At 39.0% G+C, this 27758-nt stretch overlaps 1 protein-coding gene across 2 annotated transcripts in view; it reads right to left on the bottom strand.

The window, feature by feature from the left end:
* The window catches only part of SMURF1 (SMAD specific E3 ubiquitin protein ligase 1), a 101928-nt gene extending 75134 nt beyond the window's left edge, over positions 1-26794 (bottom strand). For both annotated transcript variants that reach the window (XM_072597643.1, XM_072597644.1), the window contains exon 1: positions 26551-26794. In XM_072597643.1, the coding sequence (XP_072453744.1) occupies positions 26551-26605 (55 nt within the window). In that variant the 5' untranslated portion in view covers positions 26606-26794. The remainder of the gene's footprint in view (positions 1-26550) is intronic.
* Between the last annotated feature and the right edge of the window lie 964 nt (positions 26795-27758).

Here is a 27758-nt window from a genome sequence, read left to right as displayed (position 1 = left end):
GTAAGTTGTTTTGAAGGTAGAAATGACAAGACTTGGATATGTGGGGTGAGACTTGAGGAATCAAGGATAACAAGGTTTCAAGCTTGGGTTACTATGAGAATTGTGGTACCCTCAGCAGTAACAGGAAAGTTGGAAAGAGGGAAGGGTTTTGGAGAGAAGATAATGAGTTCTGTTTTGGACATGCTGAGTTTTGAAGTACCTGTGGGGATATCCAGTTTGAGATGTCAAGAAAGCAAACAGTGATGCTCAGGAGAATAAATGAAGCTCAGGGGATTGAACAGACCTAAATATATATAGATATGGGAACCATCTGTATTGAAACAATTGAATCCATGGAAGCTAATGAGATCAAAAACTGAGCTGGTACAGAAGAAAAAGTGAAGAGAGCTGAGGACAGTCTTGGGGTACACTTAAGAGTCATGACGTAGAAGAAACAGGTCCTCCAGCAAAGACTGAGAAAGATGGATCAGACAAATGAGAGGGAGGACCAGTAGAGAGCAGTGTCACAAAAACCTAAAGGAAAAGGAGAGTTCTCTGAGGAGAGGATAATTCCAAGGACAGACAGATCATGAATGATGAGAACTGAGAAAAGGCCAATGGGTTTAAATGTTTATTCCTTACATAACAGAATTCCTAGCAACCTCTCAGAAAACTCCTGACCTAATCAGAGAATCTCAGAATTGGAAGAGATTTCAGGAACCATTTAGCCCAACTCATGCCTGCACAAAGGAACAGGATCTGTTCAGTACAGCTCAGTGGAAAGTGCTGGGCTTAGCCTCATCAAGACTAGCTGCATGATCCTGGGGAAGTCACTTAAATTCTCTCAAGCTCAGTTTCTTAATCTGTAAAAGAAGGATAGGGAATCAATTAGCACTAATGTGAGGCTCAAATGAGAATTGACAAAAAGTACTTTGTAAACTTGAAATCACTATCTAAATATGAACTATTATTATTGGTTTGTTTTTTTTTTTAAGGTAAGTAGGAAAGTTATCTAACAACCAAAAACTTGCCTCCTAGTACATGGTCTCTCAGACGTAGTGGGAAAATGGTAACTTTTGAGAAAGCTTTCTAAGTGTTCACTCTTAGGAAACAATGAAATCGTAATCTCCATCCCACAATATCAATGAGACAGCAAGCAATCTCCCAGGTGCTGATTTCCAGTTACAATAGATGGCACTTTCAGGGAAAATTATTCAGAATTAAATAAGTTTATTAGGAAATATATTCATTAGAATCAAAATTATTTAGTATTATTTAGAGCAACTTTACATTTGTTCTTGTGAAGATTGGCAACATCTTTTAGGACCATTAGGCTAGCAAGACTGAAGTTTGCTACTTACCATTATTTAACAGTAAAAGTACTTGCATTCACTCACATTTATCATAGAAAATGCGCGACAAACATCTTAAATTTGAGAAGAAGTATCGAGTTTTGTCAATCCAAAATTGGCTGCTAAGAAGAATGACGAGTAATTTTTCTTAGAAATTCAATATATGTGCATACCACCCTCAAATATTCCCAAATTCGCTTAAAATACTGGAAAATCTCTTGGAAGTGTGTGAAAATCACCCTTGAGAAACAAAATATCAAGTTCATGGGGAGAACTAACCAAGACAAACTACAATGAAACTCGTGCTACTATTCACAACACGAAGAACACGCAGGCATTGTTTGCTGTGAAGGAACCTAAACTCAACCAACGCTGACTCACTGATTCATGCCAGGCATTCCCTGTTACTCCCTTACACTAAAAGCATTGCATTTAAAATAGAATTAGGGCTTCACTTTTTAAAAAAAGCACGTTATTTCAATGAATATTACAATGGCATCTAAGAAAGTCTTTTTAGATGAATATTTTTCTTAAAAGCTCTTCAATCATATATCCCTTTCTCAACTAATTCAAACTCCAATCAATCACTCCCACCTCACAGAGCAGTCTGGTTCTTTTGTATAGTGACTCTTCTAGGCAAGAGGATAGGCAAATTTCTGAGAACTTCAGACAAGTTTCTAAAGTAGAATAGTGCTACTGAAAAGAGTTTGAGGATCAGAGACATGGATTTAGTACCAACTAGTCAAAAATTTCCTTCCCAATTCCAAGAACTATAGAACTGGACCATGGAAGCCAAAAATTAGGAATGCAATTTGGTGACACCTATGAACCATGCTTCTTCCCACTGAGCTACTCATACTATCTGGCAGCTATTGAATTAACAGGGGAGTTAGGAAGAAGAATGGTAAAATATGGTCAAGTCTTAAAACAGGTCAACCTAGTAAAATTAAGAGGTTTAAGATGAGAACTATATATGTGACAAATCTTAACCCAGAAAATTTGGGGGGGAGGGGAAGAAATAGACTAGCATTCTCCATTCAATCGATAACTCATTGCATCATATTCCACAATGCAATAGATATGTGAGTTTAATCTACAGATCAGAATATAAAAAAAACTAAAGAAGTAGATCATATTCCTTTCACAGCTAGGGGCAGGAGATGTACTCTTAACCAAAGGATCTAAGCAATTACAAAAGATAAAATAGATAGCTTGGTTACATGAAACTAAAAGCTTCTATAAAGACAAAATTAAGAAAGAGGTCAAACGAAAAAAAAATACATTGTATCAGATTTCTCTGATAAGGGTTTATTATCTAAGATATAGAAACAACTACTAAATACATATAAGACTAATAGCCCAATAGTTAAGTTGTCAAAGGTAATGATCAAACTTCTCAAAAGAAAAATTGCAAAATATTTACCACATGAAAGAATACTCCAAATTACTAATAATAAAAGAAATGTACATCAAAACAACCCCAAGGTTTCACTACACACCTTGTAGATTAGCAAAAATGACTATAGTCAATGCTGGAGGGGTTGTGGGATAAAAGGCACACAAATGCATAGGTGATGGAACTGTGAGTTGGCACAATCATTTCGGAAAGCCATTTGGAATTATGCAAATTCAATGACTAGAATATCCATATTCTCTTGATCTCAAGATTTCATTACTGATCTTACACCCCAAGGAAGCCATCAATAAAAAAAAGTGCCCATACACACCAAAATATTTGTAGCATCACTTTCTGTAATAGCTAAGAATTGGACTAGATGCCCATCAACTGGGGAATAGCTAAACAAATTGCGGTATGTGGACATGATAAGACTGCACTTTAAGAAATTATGTAAGTGACAAATATAGAAAAGCTTGGAAAGAGCTACATGAACTGATGCACAGTGAAGTAAGCAGTCAAGTAAGCAATATACACAACGTCTACAACAATGTAAATGGAAAGAACAACCACAAACACAAAAATCAAAATTGAATGTAGCAAAATTATAAAGCTCAAGCTTGATATAAATGAAAAAATATGACAATCCGCCCCCACCTAATTAACTCTTTCATGGAGGTGGAAAGTCCACAGCTGTTACACAATGTATGTTTTTGGACTCTTCCAATCTACCAATCAGGTTTTGCTGATTTTTTCTTCTCTTTTATTAAAAATATTTGTTAAATGAGGGCAGTGAGAAAGATACTAGAGGAAATCATAAGGATGTAAAAACCAGAAGACAGCAATAAAATTTTATTTTAAAAAAAGAATTGCAAAATAAGCATATAAAGAATACTCCAAATCACTAATAATAAGAGAAACATGAATCAAAACAACCCTTTTCACCTTTCAACTTGGCAAAAATGACAACAGTCAATGTTAGAGGCATTATGGGAACACAAGCACACTAGTGCACTGTTGGTAGAATTGTGAATCTATACAACTATTTTGGAAACCAATCCATAGCATTTGGAGCACCTGATGTTTCACAATAACAATAATAATAATGACAGTGCACATTTAAAGTGAACAATCCACAACAATCCTATCCATTAAGTGGTACAGATATTATCCTCAATTTGTAAATGTAGTTGAGGCTCACAGAGATTAAACAACTAGTTCAGAGTCACAGAATCATAAATCTATAGGTGGAAGGGAACTCAAAAGCCATCTAGTCTCATCCTCATTTTACAGATAAACTGAGTCCCAGGGAGGTTAAGTGAGTTAAGGGAACTCAAGGTCACAAAAATAACAAGAATAGGTTCCCAAAGTAGGTGATATGGTCCTCATGAGGGGCTGGAATGATGGGGGATAGGGCGTGATAGTAGCCTCAGATGCAATTGGGAGGGAATTGAATAAAAATAAGGGTTAACTTTAACCTAACCCCAGGGGAGCACTGAGCAAATTTTTTTTAAAGGGGGGCAGGAAGCCAAATAAGTTTGGGAACCTCTCAATTCTAGAGCATGATATAAACCTTTGGTCTGTGACTCAAGATCCAGTGCTCTTTCCATTCTATCAAGGTACTAGAAATGGAGCCAGGACTTTCATTTATAGGACCTTCAGATTATAAAACAGAGGCTCAGAGAGCTCAAGTGACTTGCCACACTTCACTTGAATGTGAAAAAAAAAAATGAAGATACAGCAACAAGAATATAGTAGTTATGATGGGGTGCTTGGATGCCTGTGCTTGGACCCCAATTTTAAAATCACATTTCTCCCTAGCCTCAAAACACTGGCTCAGGAAATTTCTCCCCAGTCTGAGGACAGCCTGCCCTAACAAAACCTTTATATCTCTCTTCCTGATACAGCAGCCAGCTGTACCTATAGAATTTATTAGTTTGAACCAGCTGTGTACTGGCCAAACTGGTTGTGTACTGGGTCATAAAGATATTTACTACTCACTGACCTTTCATACGTATCCCAGACTTAGACATAAGTATACTCCTTCATGTTTATCTTATCTAACAAGACATTGATGGGGGAAGCCTGGGTATTTCTCACTCAGCTTTAACTGCTAGTTGACTTAGTGATGGTTCAGGCCTAAAACTGCACACATCTATGCAGCTCCCCCCTCTCTGCGCCAACACCCCCCCCCCCCCCGGCTATTTCCCAATGAATTCTGGGTAAAATACCTGTTGCAGTAGATACTAAAAATGCATACTCTTTTAAGAACTAACCATTCCCTAATTCTGCCCTGAATCACCTAGTTAGCATATCTGGCATATGTTATACTATAGAATATCCTATATAAACTTTACCTATACCCTTTTCAAATAGCAGGTTACCTAAGAACTCTTGCCCACTGAAAAACGTAACAATAAATCTTTACCCTCTTGACTTCAAGAATGCTTGAGTCCGAGAATTCATTCCAGTTGGCCCACCTCTGTACTCTGGTCTGTGAAGGGTCCCAGAATTTGCTCCTCCTTTTCCAACCCAGGTCAGTTAGAATCAGAGGTTCTGAGTTTGAATCCTAGCTCTACTACTTACATAATTTCTACTTAGATAAGTCAATTCTATAAGCTTCTTCACTGGCAAAATCAAAGTATTGGACTTGATGAGCCCCAAAGTTCCTTATAGTTCTAAATCCTATGAAAAGAAAACACACATCATGGGTAAGATTCACTATCGATAGCAGGGGTTTTTAACCTGAAATCTCATGTCCCTATGGACAGAAAAATCAACTGTCGGGACAGCCTAAAAGAATCTTCCCCACTACAGGCTTAGTCCAGCAGACACAAGTTAATCCATTCTCTTGGCTTAGAAAGTCTTCAAACTACATCCCTTTTCCTGCAAATTAAAATTATTGGTTGTAATCATGATTATTTAGCCTCTAGGTTCATTAACATATGCCAGAGAGAAAATGCCATTATATAAGAGGCAACAATTGATCTAAGAATAAACTACTTTTTCATATATATTCTATTCAGACATATCATTCTTTACAGGAAAAGATGCTACCATCATACTACCCTCTTCCCAACTGCACAATATTTTAGTTTCTTACAGTACCAGGATGGAAGTGAAAAGACAATTCACTGGCCTGATCCTACTGTTGGTCCACACAAAAACTTTGACCTCTTGTTTCTGGGCCAGTTCACCCCTCCTTAGAAAGCTAGAGTTCTCCATTCCTTCCTAGGGGCTCACCATAGGTGCCAGGTTTTTGTGCAGACAATTGGATGACTTTCACTCTATTGCAGCACAGAACTTCCAAGCTCAAGGGATCCACCAGCCTTAGGCTCTCCTCCTAATGCCCCACTTACAGCACTCTTTCTTAAAGATGTTGCTGTTGACTACAACTAAAGGAGCTAAAGGAGAGGCTGGAGCAGTTAAGAAAGCCTGGTCTTTTTTCTCATTCCGTACCAACAATGAATATTATACTAGGAAGCTTATCAACATAACTCTTACAGTCTTTCTTAATAAGTGTTCCTGGAAATCTCCAAAGTGAGTCTAAATTTAGGAATAAAGTCTTTCACCATCAATGCCAGCCACCTCAACTAGGAAATTCACATACATGCACAGCAACTCTGTACCAAACTAGCTTCTTATATAAATGCCTCAGATTTGATCGAAGTAAAGCTGCTGTTACTCAATGTAAAGATATCAAGCTATTTTTCTTCTGGCACTACAATAAAAATCTTGAACCTGGATAAAATGGGATTAAAACTTCCCCCAAAAAACTTTTTTTATTTTTTGGGGGGGGAAGTGGCCAGAGGAGAAAAGATTAATGAGATTTTTTTTTCTTTTTATTAACAAGGTAGCAAAAGATTTGCCCTATTATACCAGATGGCATAAAATATTTACAGCCTTATGAAATAAACACTTTCTAAAACTGGAATTCTCTGACATATTGAGTCATATGGTAGTGGACAACCATGTACTTATTCACCAATGCTATTTCCTGTCATACCTGGGTCTTTCTCAGAGATCTAGGCTCAGGCCTGGCACTTTGAAATAACAAAATCATAGCAGAAAACAGTGAGGCTTGAGATTGCTGATGAATAACCAGGAAACAATGCTTTTTTTTCTAGGCACTTACTCTTTACTGTGATAGTAATGCTGACCTATTCTAATGTCATCACACTGATTCTAAATTCCAAAGACTTCTATTTCTACAATTAACACTTATAGATGGATTTTGGATGGATACTTACAGAAAGAAAAAAGTGATATGGTCTCTTGTTTTAAATGCCTGTAATTCTCCTCTTCTCCCCACCCCCAATCAGCTGGGAATAATTCCCAGATTTTCTCAAGCTTAGTTTGGAAGTGAGGCTCAGACTTGATAAACACTCGACACAGGAAATGCTTGAGATCGCAGACTACTTAGAATATTTGGTTTATCCTTTCCCAAGAGGTTTCTTTTTCTCTGTAAGTTCAATTTAATAGGCATTTTGATAATTTAAAATTTTTTACTGAAATTTCCTAAAACATTGCTGATGGATCAAAAATTATAGATTAAAAACAGAACTATTTCTAAAGTGTTATAGACAAGGAAAAGCTAATCAAACTTTGAGGACAGGACAGGACCTTACTTTACAGGAGGGTCTAAGAATGCAGTTAAACAAAAAATTTCCCACCTCTCTGAGAATATTTCAGTTTTAAGGTAACCCTAGGGATACCTCCAGAAATGCAGGGAGTGGGTGTGGGTAATAAGAATAGTTTTGCTAGATTGTGATATTGCATAATTCAATTTAAAAAAACATTTACTAAATGACTGTGTCAGACAGTGTGCCAGGCCTTGGGAAAAAAAGATAAGTAAGACCTAGCAGGGGTGGCGAACCTGCAGCCTCAAGGCCACATGTGGCTGACATGTGGCACATGTGGGTGTGGTCTTGAGTGAGTCCAAGTTTTACAGAACAAATTCTTTTATTAAGGGGATTTACTCTGTGAAGTTTGGATTCAGACAAGAGGTCACACTTGAGGACCTAGAAGGCCACATGTTGCCTTGAGGCCACAGGTTCCCCACCCCTGACCTTGTGTTTACCAGTACAGACCACTTGATATGAGAATATAAAACATGTATGAAAATATCTGATACAAGGTGGAATGTGGCAAATATATAGAAAAGGGACAAATAAAATAATATGGAAAGTTTAAGGTATGGAAAATCATTTCTAGATCTGGAGGGAGGGAGGAGAAGGGAGAACCATAGAGGAGGTGGCACCTGAGTTGAGTCAGAAGTTCCTCTCTTGAAGGGCGGAGGAATTTTTAATGAGAGACCATGAGGGGAAGGAAAAACAGAAGTTTTGAACTTCATTTCAAGAACAGGAATAGCATGAGTACAGGAAGAGAGATGAAAGTGGGCAAAATGAAAAGGGGGAACTGAATTTGGCTAAAATATCTACTATAATAAAGAGAAATAATGTGAGATAAAGCTGGAAATACAGACTGAAGCCAGACTGTGGGATAAGGTTTAGAGTCAAGGAACTTTTTAGAAGCTAGTTCAATCCCTTTGTTCTACAGATGAATAGAGTCCAAGAGAGATTAAATTACTTTCCCAAGGTAACATATCTAGAAAAATAACAGTGGACAGAGTAAATGTAGATTACTTTATCCAGAAGTTTGGCAATAAAGGGGAAAAGGCTGACACAAGAACCTGGTATGAGTGTTTTAAGAATGTTTACAAACTAAGGGAAAAGACTGAAGATATATATGAAAGGACTGTTAAGGATAGTGTTAAGATTATGATGACAGGAGGGGATGATATCAAGGATATAGGTGAAGGGAGAAGACAGAAGGGGATGACAGCAAAAGACTAAATGGAGGGGTCAGCCTTGGCAAAAAGACTTTTGCAACCTAAGGAGCAGATGGGTGAAAAAAATAGATTTATTTAGGAGTGTAAAAGGGTGGTTGGCTTGAAATCAGAAAACTTGGGTTCCAATCCTAGCTTTATCATAGAGTCCTATGATCACAGATTCAGAGCTTGAGGGACTTAAAAGTCCACTGAATTGAATCCTTTCCTTTTTACATCAATTTTTTCCTTGTTACAAAGAAGGAAACTGAAGTATAAGAGAGGTGAAGTCACTTGCCTAGAGTCCCAAAGGTAAAGAGCATCTGAGGCAGGATTTCAACTCAAGTATTCCCAACTCCAAATCCAGGGGCCTATCCACTATGCCATGCTTCCTCTATTTCTGTAACTATGATCAAGTATGATAAACCTAACTCCAACTCAACCTATTTGCAAAATAGGGATAACTGAATCCTATCCTATCTACTTCAAAAAAGTGTTCTGAGATATCACAGTGTGAAGCTTAAAGTAGTATATGAAATGAGATATTCTCTGAGTAAAAAAAAAAAAAACAACACAAAAAAACCACTGCTGAAAACAAAGGGGTAGAAGGGTTAGGGACTTGAGGAGAGATTTGGAACAGCAGTCATAAAAAAATGTGATAATAACTCAGTAAGAAATGAATAAAAGGTTTGTGCAGTAGGGGAGAATCCTGCATAAATTTGTATTGACTCCACACCATTTCATGAGCAGTTGGTGGAACTTACCCCTTGTTGGGGACTATGTGGTCATATGCATGACTCCTTAGTGGTGCTAATGACGTACTACATTTAACACAATTAAAATAAGAGCAACAACCATAGAACCTTATGTGGTACACAAAACACTACATATTTATTTCATTTGAGCCTCACAACAATGCTAGAAGTACATACTACAAAAATTATCAGCATCTCCACTTTGTAAATGGGGAAATTGAGGTTCAGGTAGATGAAGTAATTTACATACCTAGTTGACAGAGCCAGATATCTAACTCAGTTTAGTCATCATACTTCTAGTCTGGTGCGCCTTCCAGTGACACCACATTCCCCAAATGATCAGAAAGTTCTAATTTTATTTGTGAAATAGTTTTGGTCATAAAAGGTGCCACTTGACTTGATTAGCATCAAGAGTATTCCACCTAGTAACTCATAATTTAAAATCATTTTACAAGTTTTTTTGGATGTCTAGTATTCTATTCAAGGCACCATGCCCCCTGTACAAGGCAACCACCATCATTAAGATCCAATATGCATTTAAAAATCATTTCCTAAATATATAAAATATTTATTACTCAAAAGTCTGGTTGAGCAGAAACACATGACAGTCCGTCTCCAAAATTGAAGGGCAATGAACTTTTGAAATCAGAGGAAGCAAATTCCAAAGATAAAGCTCTTCTACCAAGGTTAACTAGTAGATAATCCTGATGATGAAACTATAACTGGGCAGAATTGCCCTAAATCTTCAAAAAAATATGTAAATGTGTATATGAAAGTACACATATATATCTAATTTGGGGTCGGAGGTGTCTAAACTTGTGATATCATTAGTTTCACTAGGAGTTCAGCAATAGTTCTAACCAACTGCTGTCTCAGAGACTTGCCTGGAGCAGTGAGAAATTAAAGTACTTGGGAAGGGTTTCCCAGTCAATATGTATTTGAAACAGGACTTGAAACCAGGTCTCTCCTGACTCAGAGAAGGGCTAGCTATCCATTGTGCTTGTCAAAGGCAACAGAAAAAGGAATGGTGTAGTAGTTAAGAGGCTACTTGCATGCCAAAAATGGCCAAAAAAAGAATCATCAAGGTCATATATTAATGAAAATCAAGATGGACTGGTCACATAGTTAGGGATAACTGGCATCCAGAGAGAGGCTTCCAGTGTGTTCTACAGCTGCTCTATGAAGAATTCACAGAAAGACACGAATAAGAATCAAGCAGCATGAGAAGGTCCTAATGTAAAACAGCAGAAGGTCAACACTAACAAGGTCAAAGCCATTAAGTTTCTGTATGTGTTATGTATTTGGGAAATCAAAAAGGAGAAAGTTTAATTATGTATCTAAGGCAGATAAAGTCAGTGACTCTTACTAGGTTAAAGTGAGTAACCAAAATAAGTAAATACGAGGGATCTGATTCTGGGGGGGGGGGGGGAAGGGGACGAGGACAGGGCAAATAAATCGTGTACAATAAATATTCTCCTCTTTTATGACACACCTCTTAATAAAAATGAAAATAAATGTCACATAGATAACCTTCAAACTGTTCACTTTCACTTTCTGGTCATCTTGAATGCCTTGAGAAGAAATGTACAAAGTGACAATAACAGGATAACTTGGAGGTAAGAAAGGAACTTGCCTCAAAAAGATTATCACAAAAATTTAGTAGAGATTAAAAAGAAATCACAAAAATAATTATAAATTTTCTTGCAAAATAGTAATTGTAGCCTATATTTATATGGTGTTTTTAGAAATATTATTTGCTCCTCACAATAATCCTGTGGGACCGAAAGTGCAAAACTGATTAGGTTTCATTCACTGTAAAGAACACCAGACTTGAGGCAGACCTAAACTTGAAGCTCTCCAAGCTTCAATTTCCTCATGTGTACAATAGAGATAATAACACATGGGTGTGCCTCTCCACACCACTGCAAGGAAAGAATGGTGCAAATCATAGTGCACTGCATATACATGAGTACCATTATTCTTATTTTAAAAGACCCACAGTCGATAAAGCTAAGACAATGATATTTCTAATTCCAAGTCAAGAGATTTTGCTTCGGAGAGAACAGTTTGAAAAATTCTATTGTAGACCACCATTGGTTTCCACAGCAAGGGCAAAGGAAAGCTGTGGTCACAAAAATTACTTTACGTTCCTGTCTGCCTATAGCCCAGTTTTTCCTCTGGTATCAAAATATGCCCAATTCCATGCCAGGACACTCTTGTGAAACTCCTGTTAGCAACCAGAACAGGAATGGTGAAACGGAGAGGATGTAGACAGTTCTAAGTCTTCACTTCTCTTTTGCTCCCATGCTTTTCCTCAAACCCACTATTCCTGTAGCACTTTTCAATTCCCAAATGTAGTTAATTCACAAAAAAATTAAGTAAAGGAAAGCTCAAAGTGGGGCAAACAGCCACCCTCTAAGAGAAAGCACAAATATCAGCATGAAGGGAAAGACAGTAGTATTTGGACTACACCTAATAGAAGGGCATTCACAATTATATTAATGGCAATAAAGCAGAGAAATGACAAAACTGCTGAGATGACATAAAGGTCTAAAACCAAAGAGGCAGGTTTGTTTTTTTAATCTGTGATCTCCTCAACTTATAACAGTGTTGGAACTCATAAAATTTGGGGTTTAGTTTGGTCTAATGTTCTTCAAAACTTACCTATCAGGTGAAAAATAATTTCAAATTCCAATGGAAGTACTAGCATAAACAGATCTCATTAAATAATGAAATTCTTGTTTTTCTTTTAAATTTTCAATAAGCATATTATTTCAAAATCTGTTATTTACATCTCAGTATCAAGAAGATCCAATATGGCAAGCAAATTCAAAACAATTACTCTTCTTTAGTCAACTACATACCCTTTGCTCTTTAACAAAATATCAAATACTGTCAACTAAGTTCATTCAAAGCTCAGACTTCTCAAATTAGTGAGATTTTGTTGTATGATGTCCAAACTGCAGTGGAAAGAGTGCTGGCTATAGAGACAAACAGGATTTGAATTCCAACTAGGCCACATACTGCTGAGCTGACCTTGAGTAAATGACTCCACCTCACTTCAGTTTCCACACTTAAAAAAAGCAGAGGCTGGGCCTCTTTCAGCTCCAAATCTATGCTTCTATGAATTATTAGAAGATCCTTAGTCCTGACCACATAAAATGTGATACTTTAAGTTACAGACATTCATGTATCTAAAGCCTTGCTAAAAGATTTAAACCACTGCCATTCAGTTGATAGAAAAAAAAATACAGATCATAACTTAAACGTTCTCCCCTTTCTTTTGGAAAATTTTTCTTTAGTTGTAACTTAGGTATCATTCTTCAGGGTTGGGTTTCTTTTATTTTATAGGGAAAAAAACTGTATTGTGAATTGAACCCATACATCCCAAAAGAAAATATAGCAAATCAAGTCTCACTAAATATGTCAAAAAAAGCTTCTATAGTGCTAAAATACAATGGGACTAGAACATGGCTCCACTGTAAATTAATATGTATATCTTCACACACACTTGCTAGAAAATATTAAAGTCCAAAAAATAACCTGTACAATGACATCCTATCAAAACTTTTCTCAATACACTTACTTTAGAACATACTTGGGGGAAAGAGAGGGAGGAAAAGGGAGAAAGTTACTGGACCATGGCAATGTAACACTGGTACATTTTTTAGTATTAGCAAGGCAATCAAGAGTCCAAGCATTCAATTTCATCTGACCATTCTTAATCCCATACTCCACCTCAAAAAGTTCCTGCACTCCTCTAGTGGGATCATTTTAAACGAAAGCAGGATCTTGCCAACATTTTAGCTAATGAGGCAAAACATAAATAATGCAAAAAAGTAAACACTCAACCAGGAACTATTCATTCGATGTAAGATTAAGATTATGAAATAGGCCCAAACTACTCACAGCTTCTTAAAACCCAAATAAGTGGGCAGAAATGGCAAGTTCCTAAAAGAAATGCATTCTTTCTTAAGACTGGATTTTGCCATTAGACTTGGGCTCAATAAACAACAATTATTTTTTCTAGCCCAAGTTAGCACTTGAATGTCTGTGACTATCTCAAGCACTACAATGCTACTACGATGTACTCCATACATTTGAATTTTAGTGGAAAACCAATCAGCAAGAATTTCTTCTAAGAATATGCTTTCCAAACTGAACGTGCTATTATAGTGACACCATTTTTGCAACTGTCTTCTTCCACAGGTCTTATTTTCCTGGCAAAACAAGGTCTTTTCTCCAAAACAGTTTCATTTGATCATTACTAATGATTTGGAGAAAGTTCCCAAATGTTCAAAATCACTGACAACAAATGAGGCGGAACTGGCAGATCCATCCTAACCCTCCAAAAATCTGTTATTAAAACAAAGTGGCATCCAGGTCAGTCTTATAGTACAAAAGAACAAGACCAGTAAATATAAGCAAAATACAAGCATGAAAAAGAACTTCAGACAGAGTAGTATGTTATGGTGAAACTAAAGACAGATGGCATTAGTTTGGGGGCCTGAAACAATTTCTGTGACTTTCAATCCAGGGGGCAGCCAGAAAGGAATAGTTTAGGGCTTTTGGACACCTCACTATTCCTAAAAAGCACAGGTTCAAATTCCAGTTTGGCTAACTGAATTCTCTGTAGAATTTGCTAGGTAAAGGTTAGAGAGATGACGTTCCAACTATGCTGTAGATATTAACCCATGGTATTCTGCTGCTACAGTATAGATTAGACAATATTTTCCCTTTAAAAAAAAAAAAAGGAAGACAGTGGACAATACATCCTCTATGTAAGGTACATTACATTAAAAATGTCACTATTTTGTTATAGTACTGTACAAAAAATCAGAAACATTCTACAACACAAGTCAACTATGAAACGTCAGAAAGATTCCACACAGTGTTAATATTCCTACTGCTGCCCTCAAATTCATAACCTCTTTTAAAAAGCATATTTTTGGCTTTAAATCACTGAAAGGAAGACTATATATCAAATAACTATTCCAGACATGTTCTTCAACAGTATTTTATTATATAAAGTACCATTATTGTATATCCAGAGAGTGTTCAAATTCAAAGCTTATATTGAAATTTTTAAAGATAAAAATGTCAGCTTTTTTTCTACCCTGACAACACAAAACATCTTAGACATATTAAAGAAATTATTTTTTTCATTCTAGCTCCATATACCCCACTACCGTGAGTGGAAAACCACTATGATTAAGGGTATTGGACAGATAGAGACATTATGGTTTCAAGTCCTAGGTACCCTTGCCAAGGGTAGTGCCTCATGTACAGACAGTAATGAAAGTAACAAATGGACATGGAAAACCATATCCAAAGTAGCCATCAAAAAACCCAATACCTTCCCACCCCAAATCTAACTCTCTTCAGAACTTCCTTATTCCTGTTGATAGCAGAACCTCTCCATCTCTTCACTTAACACCTCCCATCCTCATTCACACTGACACCACATCTCAGTCCAGGCCCTCCACAGCTCTTGCCTTAGATGACTCCTAACATAGTTTCCTCACAATCTATTCTGCACTCAGCTACCAAAATAGTCTTCTGAATGCACAGTTCTGACCATATTACTCCTGTGTTAAAGAGCGTTCATTCACAAAGATGAAATACAAACCTCTCAGCCCCATACTTGCGGCCCTCTCTAATCTGTTTCCAAATTACGTTTCTAACTTCATTTCATCCTGCTCCCCTTCACACACTCTAGGGTCCAAGCAAACTGGACTACCAGTTAAGCTGTTACTTGATTTTCTCTTACCTTCTTCCCTATCTCTGTAGAGAGCATCTGGCAAACCTGGGACACGTTCCATTTACACCTTTTCTCCACTTCTATCAATTGAAATCCTCTCCCCTTTCAACGTTTAGTTCAGGTGCAACCTTTGGAACGAAGCTCCTATCTCATCTCACCAATTAAAAATGGCCCCTCCTCAAATTTTCTTATAGAATTTTGTGCCTTTTCTCTTACAAAATTATACCTTGAATCATACTTTTTATGTATGTTTTCTATCCTCTATTCTACTGTAAGCTCTTTCAGGTCAAGGTACCTGTTATTTTTTTATCACTGTAAACACAGAGTCCAGCACAATGGACTGGAACATAGCAGACTCTTGATAACAGTTTAACTGAATAAAAGGAGGATGAAAAAAGAACTTCAGGTCTCCAAACTTGTACTGTGCAGAACAGATATTTATCAAACGTCTGTTGAACTAAAAAATTAAAATAATACTAAAAATCATGGCAAAATGCACCATATAATGAAAAAAAGAGCTATTTTTCTAATTTGGGAACTGAAGAAAACTCTTTACAAACTGACAACAATAAAATAAATGTACTATGAGCAAACTTAGTCACTTAAGAATATTATTTATTCTAACTGTATTTATTTCTCCACCAAAATCCTACTCTGATGCTTAATAGTAATCAAGTATCTTTGACCTTAAATCTTCAAAACTCTGGCAAAACCCATCAAACTGAAAAGGCTCTGATTATGGGCATGGCCACAGGTTGTTATCCAACAGAGAGCCTGGTTCACTTTGCAGAGACATAGCATCATATGAGTTTGGCAACTAGGTAATGATTTTTTTCAGTCACAGCACCTCATAAAATTAACAACTAGGGTGAGATGAGATTGAAATCTACTTCAATTAAGGATGTCCACATATTAATGAAATCAGAGCTTCTTTCAAATAACTGGAAGCTGCACTGAATCTGTTTGGGGTCAGAGAACCTGCATTCAAATCCTTCCTCTGTTAGTTACTAGCTTTACGACCTTGGATAAGTCACTTTTCCTCCCAAGATTCATTTTCTTTATGTGTAAAATGAGAGTTAGATTAGAGATCCTAAGGTCCCTCTCAGGACTAAAATCCTTGGTAAAAAAGTATTATAACTGAATTAACTATCTCAATGCTTTTTTGATTATGCATAGGAATCTTAAATTCATTTAGACTAATAGCTATGTGCCCCTCTTTTTCATGTCCCTCCCCCCTCCTAAAAGACTTGAGGCCATCTCCCGTAGTCCTCTTTTATGTCTTGGCACTGGACCTGGAAGATTTTGGTGGAGAAAGTGAGGCTGGTGACCTTGTACAGCCCTCCCTCACTTAAATCCAATTTGCTTGTCACAGCATCACCTTCCTGATGTCATGGTCCTCTTCCAGAACAAAGGATAAAACAACAAGCTCTCAAACAACTAATCACCAATTTTTGGTGCTTTGTGTTAAGAATAAAATAGATCAACAGGTCTAAAAATAGATGAGAAGTCTTTCTGTGAAATGTTGATTTTGGTTTAAAAGGAGACCAAAGATGATAATCAAGCACAGCTAAAACCACACATATATTAGATTTTGGAATGTCTTGGTATGGTGTTTGGACATATAACCTAGCAAGACTTTGGAATTAGATTCCAAAATTGAAAATAAAATAAAAACTCTAATGCCAAATATATACAAGCACTTCCAATTTTGAGTTACTAGTCTTCAGAAAGCTGCAGTATCAAAAAAAACAATGTAGCACTAAAATTTATCAGGCTCGAAACCATATTGTCAGACAAAACAATTCTTTTGAATAAGTAAGAAACACTCAACAACTTTTAAGAACGCAACAGTTTTTCTTAGAATTTTAACTAGAAACGAGGAAATCTGCACAGTTGTCCCAAAGTAAAATTCCAAATAAATGACACAAACCACAACTTTAAAGAAAAATTTCCTAATCTAAATCCTGTGCCTAGTTATTACATGAGTTCAATCTACGGCAGACAAGTTCTGAAATTGGAAAGAAGCACTGTTTTTATTAATTTGCCATTTCTTTTGTTTTTACATCTCCTGCATTTTCCAATACATCCCTTCCCTTCTTCCATTCCCCCCAAAAATCTCTTTCAATGGAGACTAAAAATGGAAAAAGCAATTCAGTAAAACTAACCAAGATATAAAAAAGTCTAATATTAAATGCTGTGTTTCACATTCATTCTCCTCATGTCTGCAAAGAGCAGGAGGTACATTCATATCTTTCCTTTGGGCTAATAATAATAATAATGGCTAATATTTAGAGTTTTCAAAATGCTTTAGAGGTATCTCATTTGAGCCTCCCAACAACCCAGGTGGGCAGATGCTATCATCATCCCCATTTAACAGATGAGGAAACTGAGGATCTGAGCAGTTCAATGATTTTCCCAGAGTCACAAAACTAGTATATGTCAGAGGTCTTTCTTACCTCAAATCCAACACTCTATTCACACAGTACAAGCTAGCTTTCCCACCTTGGACGTTACTATTTCATAGTATTTCCATTTCTATTGTTTTGTTGTTCTTTCCATTTACACTGTTTTAGCCTACCGTTTTTCTTGGTTCTTATAACAGTAAGCCGGCCCGCCCCACCCCCATACACAGCAGGTGGGGGCCTGCTATCACAAATTGTTTGATCTGCTTTTCTAAAAGGAAAGGCAACTTTTGAGAGGTTAACAATCACTTTAATCAAGCACATGTATCATTCACCTAGTTCAGGGGAGTCAGCATCCTGAACTTCAAAGAAAATATAGAGAAATCAAAGATCAACTTCAAAGAAAATATAGAGAAATCAAAGATCAACAGACATGGCTTCCTCTGTCTGACCACCAACAGACAGGTCCAATTGTCTGACCATAGTTACCAGAGAGGAAAGAACTGACATCTGGATTTTCCAAGGCGGGGGAGGGAAGGACAGGTATAAAACGGCAGCTTTGTCACCTACTACTCAGTTCCTTGTCATAGATTCAGGGCTAACTTCGAAGGGGACCTGTTTAGAGAAGTGGAGTTCTTGTGCAAGAAGGTCCTGAATGGGATATAGAGAAAGCAGGAAGTTCAGAAATAAGGAGCAGTATTAGTATGGCTAAGATTCCAAGTAGGAAGCAAACTCTCAAAGCATCTAGCCCAGCCTGCAGAGGAATAAATAACCAAGTTGTGTTGAGAAAGCAGGTATCCCAGGCCAAAAAAGAGTACACAATTCAGCCACTCTGAACCAATAAAACTTTCCAGGTGGCTGATACAGACTAAGTTCAATAGCAGTCTATTTTTGCACAGACCCAAACCCAGGTCTGGAACTTGAAGTATTCAGACAAGAGGGGAAGCAATCATCCAGGCTCTGCCCTGAATCAGACCACTTTGGGAGCACTGAAAGCTTACAGGTTGCCAGTCTGTTTCAACAATCAATTCCCTAAAAAAGCAGCAGCAGAACAAGTCCATACCTTACCTCCAGAAGTGTGACAGGGTACAGCCCTAAAACCAAGTCCAAAAGTAGGCTGAAAGAATGGGCAAACAAACAGCAACAAAAATCCCCACCATAATGAGCTTTTATAGTGGCAAAGATGTTCAAGGCAAAATGCAGAAGAGAATGACTCCAAAACATTTACAAGCAGTACCTCAAGAGATAAACACAGCAAGTTTTAATTGAACTAGAATTCCTAGAAGAGATGAAGCAAGAGTTAAAGTTTTTAAATGTTTTTATAAATGGAATAAGAGTGCCTGAAGAAAAAAATTGGAAAAGAAAGTAGGGTACTAAAGAAAGAATTGGAAAAGGAATGAACAGCTTGGCACAAGAGGTATAAAACCTTGTCCAAGCATCAAACTTCCTGAAAATTAGAATGGACCAAAAACAACCAAGTGACTTCATTACTTCATGAGGCAACAAGAAATATTAAAACACAATTTAAAGTTGGGGGAAAAAAAGAAAATGGAAGGGATCTCATAGCAAAGAGACAGAGGAAAAACAAATTAAGAACCGCCGGACTATCTGAACTTCAAAGAGTCCAGACATCATATTTCAATAAATTTTAAAAGAAAATTGTCCAAATCCCTTAGAACCAGAGAGCAAAGATGCAAAGAATTCATTGGTCATCTCCTGAAAGAAACTCTGAAATGAAACTTCCAGGATTATCATAATCAAAATCCAGAGCTTTCAAGTCTACGAAAAAAATACTTCAAGCAGCCACAAAGAAAGAATTCAAGTAAAGAGAATCACATACAATTTTGTAGCCACCATTATAAAGGAGCAGAAAGCTTGGAATATGATATTCTGGAAGGCAAAGGTCCGAAGATAACTCACCCAGCAAAAATGAGTGTAACGCTACAGGAGAAAAAAAAATGAACTTTTAATAAATAGAAGATTTCCAAGCATTCCTGATGAAAAGACGAGGGCTGAGAACAAACTCTGAAGTTCAAATATAGGAATGAATTGAAACATAAAAAAGATAAACATGAATGAACAATGAACTAAACAAGGATAAACTGCTTACATTCAAATCTGGAGAGATGATACATGTATCCCCTGTCAATCTTATCATCAGGGTTCATAGGAGTCCAATTAGACAAGGCCTAGAAATGTTTCATCTCTTGATGATCTTAAGAAAAAACTGAGAGGGGAAGAGGAATAGGGGGTGAGGGAGCAGGTTGTTGGTTAGGATTATGGAAAATTATCTCACATAATTAGGGTTCCCTAGCAAACACCTAGGGAGGAGGGGGTAGAACAGAGTGGCTAACACTTGAATCTCACTCTCATATAATCAAAAGAAGGAAGAATACATACACATAGAGTTGGGCACAAAAATATATTTTACTCAACAAGAAAATAAAAGGGAAATGAGAGAAACTGAGAGGGGGAATTAGAGGTCAGATCAAGGGACTAATCCTAAACAAAAACAAACTCTAAGAATGTACAAAAATATGACTCTTTTTGAGGTGGCAAAAGATGGGAATCAGAGGGAGCGCCCATAAATTGGGAAATGGAGAACAAGTTATAGTATATAAGTGTGATGGAACACTATTGTGCTAAACTCTTATCACCATAATGACCATTATTCCAGAGGACTAATAATGAAACACGTTATACCACCTTTTGAAAGATAAAGGACTTAGAATGTAGAATGAGACAAAATGAGACAAAATATTTTTTTGCACATTCCCAATGTGAAAATTTGTTTTGATTGATACATGTTTCTAAGGAGTTTTGTTTTACTTGTATTTCCAATTGAGGGAGGGGGAGTGGGGAGTGAGGCCAGAAGGCTGACCTTGCCTGATTAAAACAAATAAAATAGTTATCAATAGTTTCTAATCATTCCCCTTAGAAATCCTTTTAAGACTGAGTAGGAAGCAAGTCCTATTGCCATTAACATGGGGAAACTGAGGCATAAAAGGGTCATAATTTGATCAAATATCTTCTCTAAAGTACCGGTAGAACAAGAAATAAAATTCAGACTTCCAAATTTTTAATACAGTGCTCAAGTCATCAGAAAGCACTATCTCCTTTAGATTACTCAGTGGGTTTTTGGAACACAAGAAAAAAGAGAATTACTACTCTGAATACCCAGGTTTACAATAATATATCCCAAGTCTCTTGAAAGCAAACTACAAGGTTCAGGCTCATGATTCCAAAACATATGAAGTGTATCACACAGCGTCCAGCATAATAGGTTCATGCTCAATGATCCATGATGGTGTACAGACATTCCTTAGCCAATTAGAATTCCTTTCAACTTCGATAGAGGTGAACACAGCTGGAATTGGTGGAGTGATGTGCATCTCCCTAGACACTGGCTGTACATTATTTTAGCCTTACTCTGAAACAATAAAAGGGGCAGTCTTATCCACAAATATGGAACCGACATTTCACTTAGTCTACACACATCAATGGTGTTACACACGCCGCATGTGCAGACACAGTAAGAAATTCCTGCCTATGCAGAAATGTGTAAACATTTTTGATCATCTGTTTTAAAATCTTGCTCTGTCAATATAAAATACTTCTGTACTTTTAAGTGAATGGCTTTCTAAGTATTTCTGCCTACAGTAGCTAGCCAAAGAGTCCAGGTTAGTAAGTCAATTTAAACTGAAGGCTTTTGTTTGGGAGAAAAAAAATTTCACTCACTAAAAGGTGAGAAATAACTGATTTACTCATCAGCATGTATTTTAAAAGTTATTTTTCTCAAACTAATCTAGCTTTAGTATTAGAAATGTTGCATCCAACCAGAAAACTCTGAAATTCTTTTAATTTTTCTAATGTAGAAATTAAAATAGGTAAAAATGGTATCACAAAGGGACCAAAATGTTATTTTTCCACATTAAGGAAAAACTTTCCTTTCCCACAAATGAGTTTGAAACAGCCATTTTAATTTTAACAAATACCCTTCATTCAAACAAGCTTGGCAAAATGGGACCCTAATGTTGAAAAAGACTGAAGGCAAAAGGAAAAGGGGACAGTAGAGATGGATAGATAGTCTCATGGAAACAACAAACGTGAACTTGGACAGACTTTTAGAGATAGTGGAAGATACAAGGGCCTAGTGTGCTATATTGTCCACAGGGTCTTGAAGAGTCAGATACAACTGAACAACTGAACAAGAAGTATAGTTAATCCAAACGGAATGGACTGACTTAAAATATTATGGCACAGACTTTTTTTTCTGGAAAAGGAAATGTTACTTTCACAAATACCTAAGACTCGTTTATCACCATCTAACCTACTGTTTTCTCACTACCAGGTTGTTTCAAAACATGTGACTAGGGGAGGGAGAGTATTCAGAATACAAAAATTCAAGGGAAAAAAAGCCCAAAATAGAAGAGTAAAATAAAATTTAGATGCTTCAGAATAGGAGTTGTGGTGTTTGAGATATAAATAGAAAAACCTGAAGAAAAAAGTTGTAACGATATAAACCAAAATTAATATGAAGAATAATGGCTTAAATTAAGAGTACAAAAAATGGAGGGTTTGAATTTTTAAAAAAATCAGCTTGGAGCAAAATCATTTACAAACACTTGAAAATCATTCCATGATTATTCCAAAGATTCAACAGAAAAAATGGCTTAGTCGCTTTAAGAAAACAAATAAAAATCAACAAAACCAATAGGATTGTTGATATGATACTAAATTCCTTAGAAAATGTGTGATTTCATGGAAATGGATGTTCTCACCCAATAATAAAATACTTCTATTCAGACTAGGTAACTGCCCATCCACTGCAACTCCTGCCCCATCCATGTTTCAGTTTGTCAGTGGTGGTGGTTGGAGGGGAGGGGAAGGGGCCTAAGCACAGTATTTTTTCAGCAGTCCCAAGATCAATCTATGCGCCCTGCAGCCTTTGGGAGTCTGGCTAAGAGACTTCAATTCAATTCCACAAGCATTTAAAGGTCTACGGAGAGCAAAAGACATCGTCATGCTCTAGGCACTACTTCTGCAAAGACAAGAACTCAGCCCTTGTCTTCAAGGAGCTTCCATCCTCCTGGAGTGGGATCGAGTATGAACTTCCTCCGCCCAGGAGGTAAGTATATAATCATTTCAAGGACAGCACAGTAACAAGATGGAAGGGGGAGTGTAAACCAAGAAAGACTTTTGATAAGAGATGGCACTTGAAATATGCCTTGAGGGAAGCTGGGTCCTCCTAAAAGCATAGTGGGGGCAAGGGTGCATACACTAGACTCCTGACAGTGCCAAGACAAGGAGATAAGAGACGGGATGCAATACATCAGGAAGAGCTAGTGGCAGGTCAGTCTTACTAGAACAGAATACATACAATAAAGGGACAATAGGGACCCGCCCACTAAAGATTTCTGAGTGGGGGTGGGGGGAGTGGGGGGACATGATCAGATCTGTATTTTAGAGATTATCAATTTGAAAGTTAGATAGAATATGACTAGAAACGGGGAGATCAATTTGAATTTCATAATTTGTGTACTGCTAATTGAGAAAAAAGGTGGCAAATTTTGTTGTGCTATATCACATAGAAATAGATTGAGAAAACATTTAATCGTTTAATGTATTAAGTTTGCTAAAAACAAATCCATATACCTTTCCCACAGAAGTGAGGCAATGTAGTCATGAGCCTCTTAGATATCCAGTATGTCTACTATTAGTAAATATTTCTGAGCAAATACCAAAAAAGCTAGGTTTACTGTTATTTGCTATTGATCAAAAAAACTGCCGGTAGGCAGTCATAACTACATATACCAAAAAGCCACATTAATGGGAAACCAACAACTAAATTACCATAACTTCAAATATGAGAAAATTTCTAAAAATAATAACTCTCCACACTTTATATAGTCAGAGCTGATCAGAATACTACCCATCTGCCTTTACCTTGAATTTCCCATCCATCCCTAGATAGCGCTTATATAGAAAGTTTAGAATCAGAACTTTAACAAGACAACAAAATAGATCCAGGATTTTGACCAACTTGGTCACAACAGGAAAAAGCTGTCCTTTCAAGAAAAGCACTGGATTTCTTAGCCCTCAGAACTCACACAAATTCCACTCTTACCTAAAATGGTCAAAATAAAAGCGCCTGGTATTCATTTACAGGGCACATAAGAACAAAGGTTTTGCAAAACCTGCTTAAATTTAAAATCAAAGTGTTTCTGAAACATATTTGTCTGCTTTTGTGGAAAGAATTCAACAAGCATACTATGTGCCAAGCACAGAGGGAAGCATGGAGATACAAAAAAGTCAAAAACAATCCCTGACTACAAGGAGATAATTTAACTGGGAAAGGTATTTGCAAAATGCTTTGAAACACACAATTATTCAAGTATTTTGTATCAAATATATTCAATGAACTACTGAAACCTCTATAAACTATTTCAAACTAACATAATTATGGCAGCATTTATTTCAATCTTTATCTAAAAATGAAGGATTAAGATATCCACTAATATTCAGGACACATTTATAAATTATGCCTTGAAGGCAAATTCATCATACAATGGATTTATACAATCAATTTCAAAAATACAAGACTGAGAAATTTCACTATCATGGCAAAAATGGTTAGAAATTGTCACTAGACTTAATTATGTTTATCATAAGTCAAATTTGAGATATCTTACTTTAAGTCAAAGTTTTCTGCATGTCCCAAAAGTTATCGTGTAGTTTTCTCTCTTAAAGCTTAGCTAGAGAGCATGGAATTTAATAACCAAAAACGCATATACACTAGTAATTTAGAATAGGTAACAATGTGACTATTAGGGCCAGAAAACTACCTTGAATATCAGTCTAATTTAGGTATTCCTAATGTATGCTTCATAAACGTCTTTAAAAAATACTGATGACTATTTCAATATAATTGCTTCCTTTGTAATACTATGCAGTTTTAAAAAACATTCTTCTGAAAAGGGATCTCATAGTTTTCAACAGACTCCTAAAGGGTAAATCAGAAAAAGTTAAGCACCACCAGTCTAGTCCAATGTCCTTATTGTGCAGAAGAAGAAAATGAAGCCCAAAGAAGTCACAAAGGTGGTCTAGGCCTGGGGCTAGAATTAACATCTCCTTCACTTCTGGTTCAAAACACTTTCCATTTACCATAAAATTCTGCAGTCAAAAGTCCTAAATATCTTTTCAAACACTAATGTCTTCATAGTCTGTATTTAATTATGCTGCATGTTATTTACTAACAAAAACCTCTCTAAAATCTATATTTTCAAATGTCACTGCAGTAACTAAGCAATCTTCTTTATCAAAAACATTTAATGTATCAAGATGCACAATAAATCAGAAGTGAAAAAATTTCAAACTTCTTAACTTTAAGAATAGACTAAAACCAATTTTATTTTCACACTCTTTAGTTGCAACTTTTTCACACGGGTTAATGTTCAACAGACAACTGCCATCATGTCTGTTACACAACTCTTACTAAGCTCTCAATTCCCGTTTCAAGAACAATTACATTCATAGATTGACTCAAATCCATTAGGTATTCAGCAATTTAGGCAGGGAGTGAGGAGGGGGAAAGCACTTTGGAAAGAATACTGATCATTTAATCCTTTAATATCAAATGCCATCCATAAGCTCTTAAAAGTATTTCTGCAGCTATCACATTTAAACTCCTGAACAGACCAGTATATGGGGGTGAAAGGGTGGGGTGAACAGAAAGACAAATCCTGTTCTCTCTTATACTTTGGGGGTGGGAAAGAGAAGTACAAATCAAAGATCATCAGCCACAATTCATAAAAACGCTCAACAAATGCAAAAAAGTAAAACGTTTATTTCAGAAACAAAAACTCTAACCCAACTACATTTCTAACAAAACACACACATGCACTTAACAGTAAAAGAGTAACTGATCTGATGGCTATAATAGATTGCGTTGTAACTGGGAAGCAAATTAAAGTTGTCTTGTAATTAAACTTTACAAGTATTATAACGTCAAAAACATGACATTTTACGCACCCATAAAAACAACTCAACTTAAAAATATGAAGAAGTGCTTTACCTCCTAGCCTGAGTGCAGCATAATGGCTCCTCCAAGAACAAAGATCCAGGAGGATACACCTGTTGCCTTACAAAACCCCAGTCTGGGCCTGAATCATTAATAATTCATTATTCTGTCAGCTTTGTAAACAGAACTCACAAGTCCTTTTATTTAAACAGGAAACAGATCCTACAACAGGCAACAGTGGGTTTTCAAAGAGAACATATGGTTTTAAAAAAAATCACCTACAGATGTTTTTTACAAATACTTTTAAATGCCCTAACCACGCTAGGCGTTCGTCTCGATCCTCCCTCTTTTGGGGGGGGGGGGGGGGTTAAATCACACTCCTTTGACAGGAACTGGACAAATACAGACTGGAGGGCTTTTCTTTCGTGTGCCACAGACCAGAAGAAAGACCAAGAGGGGGAAACTCCTGCCAGGATCGGACAGAACTTCTGGCTTGGAAAGTCCCCCGGCAGAAATCTGTTTGCGGAGTAACGATCCCGCGTTAAGAACCCCAGGCCTGCGGCGTGCCGAGAGGGGAGCGCGGGGGTGGGGGAGGAGGGATGCCGGGGCCGGACACTGGACGCAGGATGTCTGGAGCCCGCCGGGGAGACACGGCCGCCAGCGGCAGACACCGTCCGCACCACACACCGCCCCCCTCCACCCCGACGCCGGCACCACCCCGCCCCCTCCCCGCAACAGCGCATGCGCACCCCAGGGCTTCCCCATTCACCCCTATGGGGATCACTACGGAGCTGACGGGGGAAACAGGGAAATTTCATTGAAGAAACGCGAGTGAATCGAGGAGCCAGGACTTGTGCAGCTGCCAGCACCGAGGCGGGGGAGGGGAGGGGAGCCACGGCGCGGGCCGCCCGGGGATGCCGGGGACCCCACGCAGCGCACGACCCGCCGAGGCCCGGGGGTGCGGGTCCGGCGGGGCCGCCCCCCCCCGCCCCTCCGGGGGCCCCCTCCCCTCCGGGCCCCCCCAACCCCGGCTCCCCCGCTCCCCCGCGCGCCCGTACCTGTCAGCCGGATCTTGATGCTGGAGCCGTTTCTCCGAGTCCCGGGGTTCGACATCTCCTGCCCGCGACCGGGGAGGTGGGGGGGAAGAATCCGCCACAGCCCGTCCGAGTCCGCCCCCCGCCTCGGCCCCGGCCCCTGCCTTCCTCTTCCTCCTCAAGGCTGAGGCTGGGCCGCCGAGCCCCGGGTCCGAGCCTCCCGGCCACCAACTCCAAGCAGCGGGGCAGGGTGGGTGGGGGGAAAGGGGGCGGGCCCCGCGATCAAGCCCGGAGCGGAGCAGATTTCCCACCACCCCCCACCCGCCCTCCCAACCAACCCCAGGTCGAGAGCCACCGCCTCCTCCTCCGCCTCCGCCTCCTCGGAGCTCGAGACCAGCCGCCGAGCGAGCGAGCACCGCCCTCGCCGCCGCCGCCGCCGCCGCCGCCGCCGCCGCCGCCGCCGCCGCCGCCGCCGCCGCCGCCGCCGCCGCCGCCTCCCGGAGCCGCGCGCGCTCCCGCCGCCGCCGCCGCCGCCGCCGCCGCCGCGCCTCCCCTCCTCTCCTTCCTCCTCGCGACGCGCGCGCCCCCGCCGGCGACCTTCCTCTCCCTCCCCCCGGCGCGCTCCCGCGGCCTTTTTTTTTTAAACCCCCGCCCAGCCCGTGCGTGCGAGCGTGCTTGCGCCGAACGTGAGGCGGAGACGCAAAGGACGCCGCTGACGTCGCTCCCCGAGGTGGAGGCGGGGAGGCGTCCTGTTCGGCGCCATGTTGCGGGTCTCCTCGCACCCTGCCAGCGGGAGAGGGGCTTCCTCCATGTTTATGGTCGCACGTGCCGAGCCTTAGCGACTGCACCCGAGAACGTGGGGAGAGGCCCCGCCGGGGGCCGGGGGCCGCGGGCTGGTAGCGGGGTCGGGGAGAGTGCCAAGGGGAAGCTGCGGGGACCGGCCCACGGCACTCGCTTCCGTAGGTGGGCGTGGAGCCTCGAAGTCCCGAGTTCAAATGCAGTAGTTGTGCGACCCTGAACGAGTCAGTCTTGAATTCAGCCCCACCCGCCGCGGGGCTCCTCCGAGGAGAGCCTGCGTGCCTGTGTGGTGAGAATGGTGTGCAGGCCTCAGAGCGCTGGATAAACACCCCCCCCCCCCCCCGCGGGCCCCCTCTGTTCAAGCTGCCCTTCGGCGTCCGCTCCTCACCATAGGGGGGCGGGCTGCTTTCTCCCCCGCCCCTGCTCCTTCTCTG

Source organism: Notamacropus eugenii, chromosome 3 (assembly GCF_028372415.1).
Source record: "Notamacropus eugenii isolate mMacEug1 chromosome 3, mMacEug1.pri_v2, whole genome shotgun sequence".
In the NCBI taxonomy this organism is placed as follows: domain Eukaryota; kingdom Metazoa; phylum Chordata; class Mammalia; order Diprotodontia; family Macropodidae; genus Notamacropus; species Notamacropus eugenii.
The sequence above is the reverse complement of the archived record's forward strand: the minus strand, read 5'-3'. Positions and strand labels throughout refer to the sequence as shown.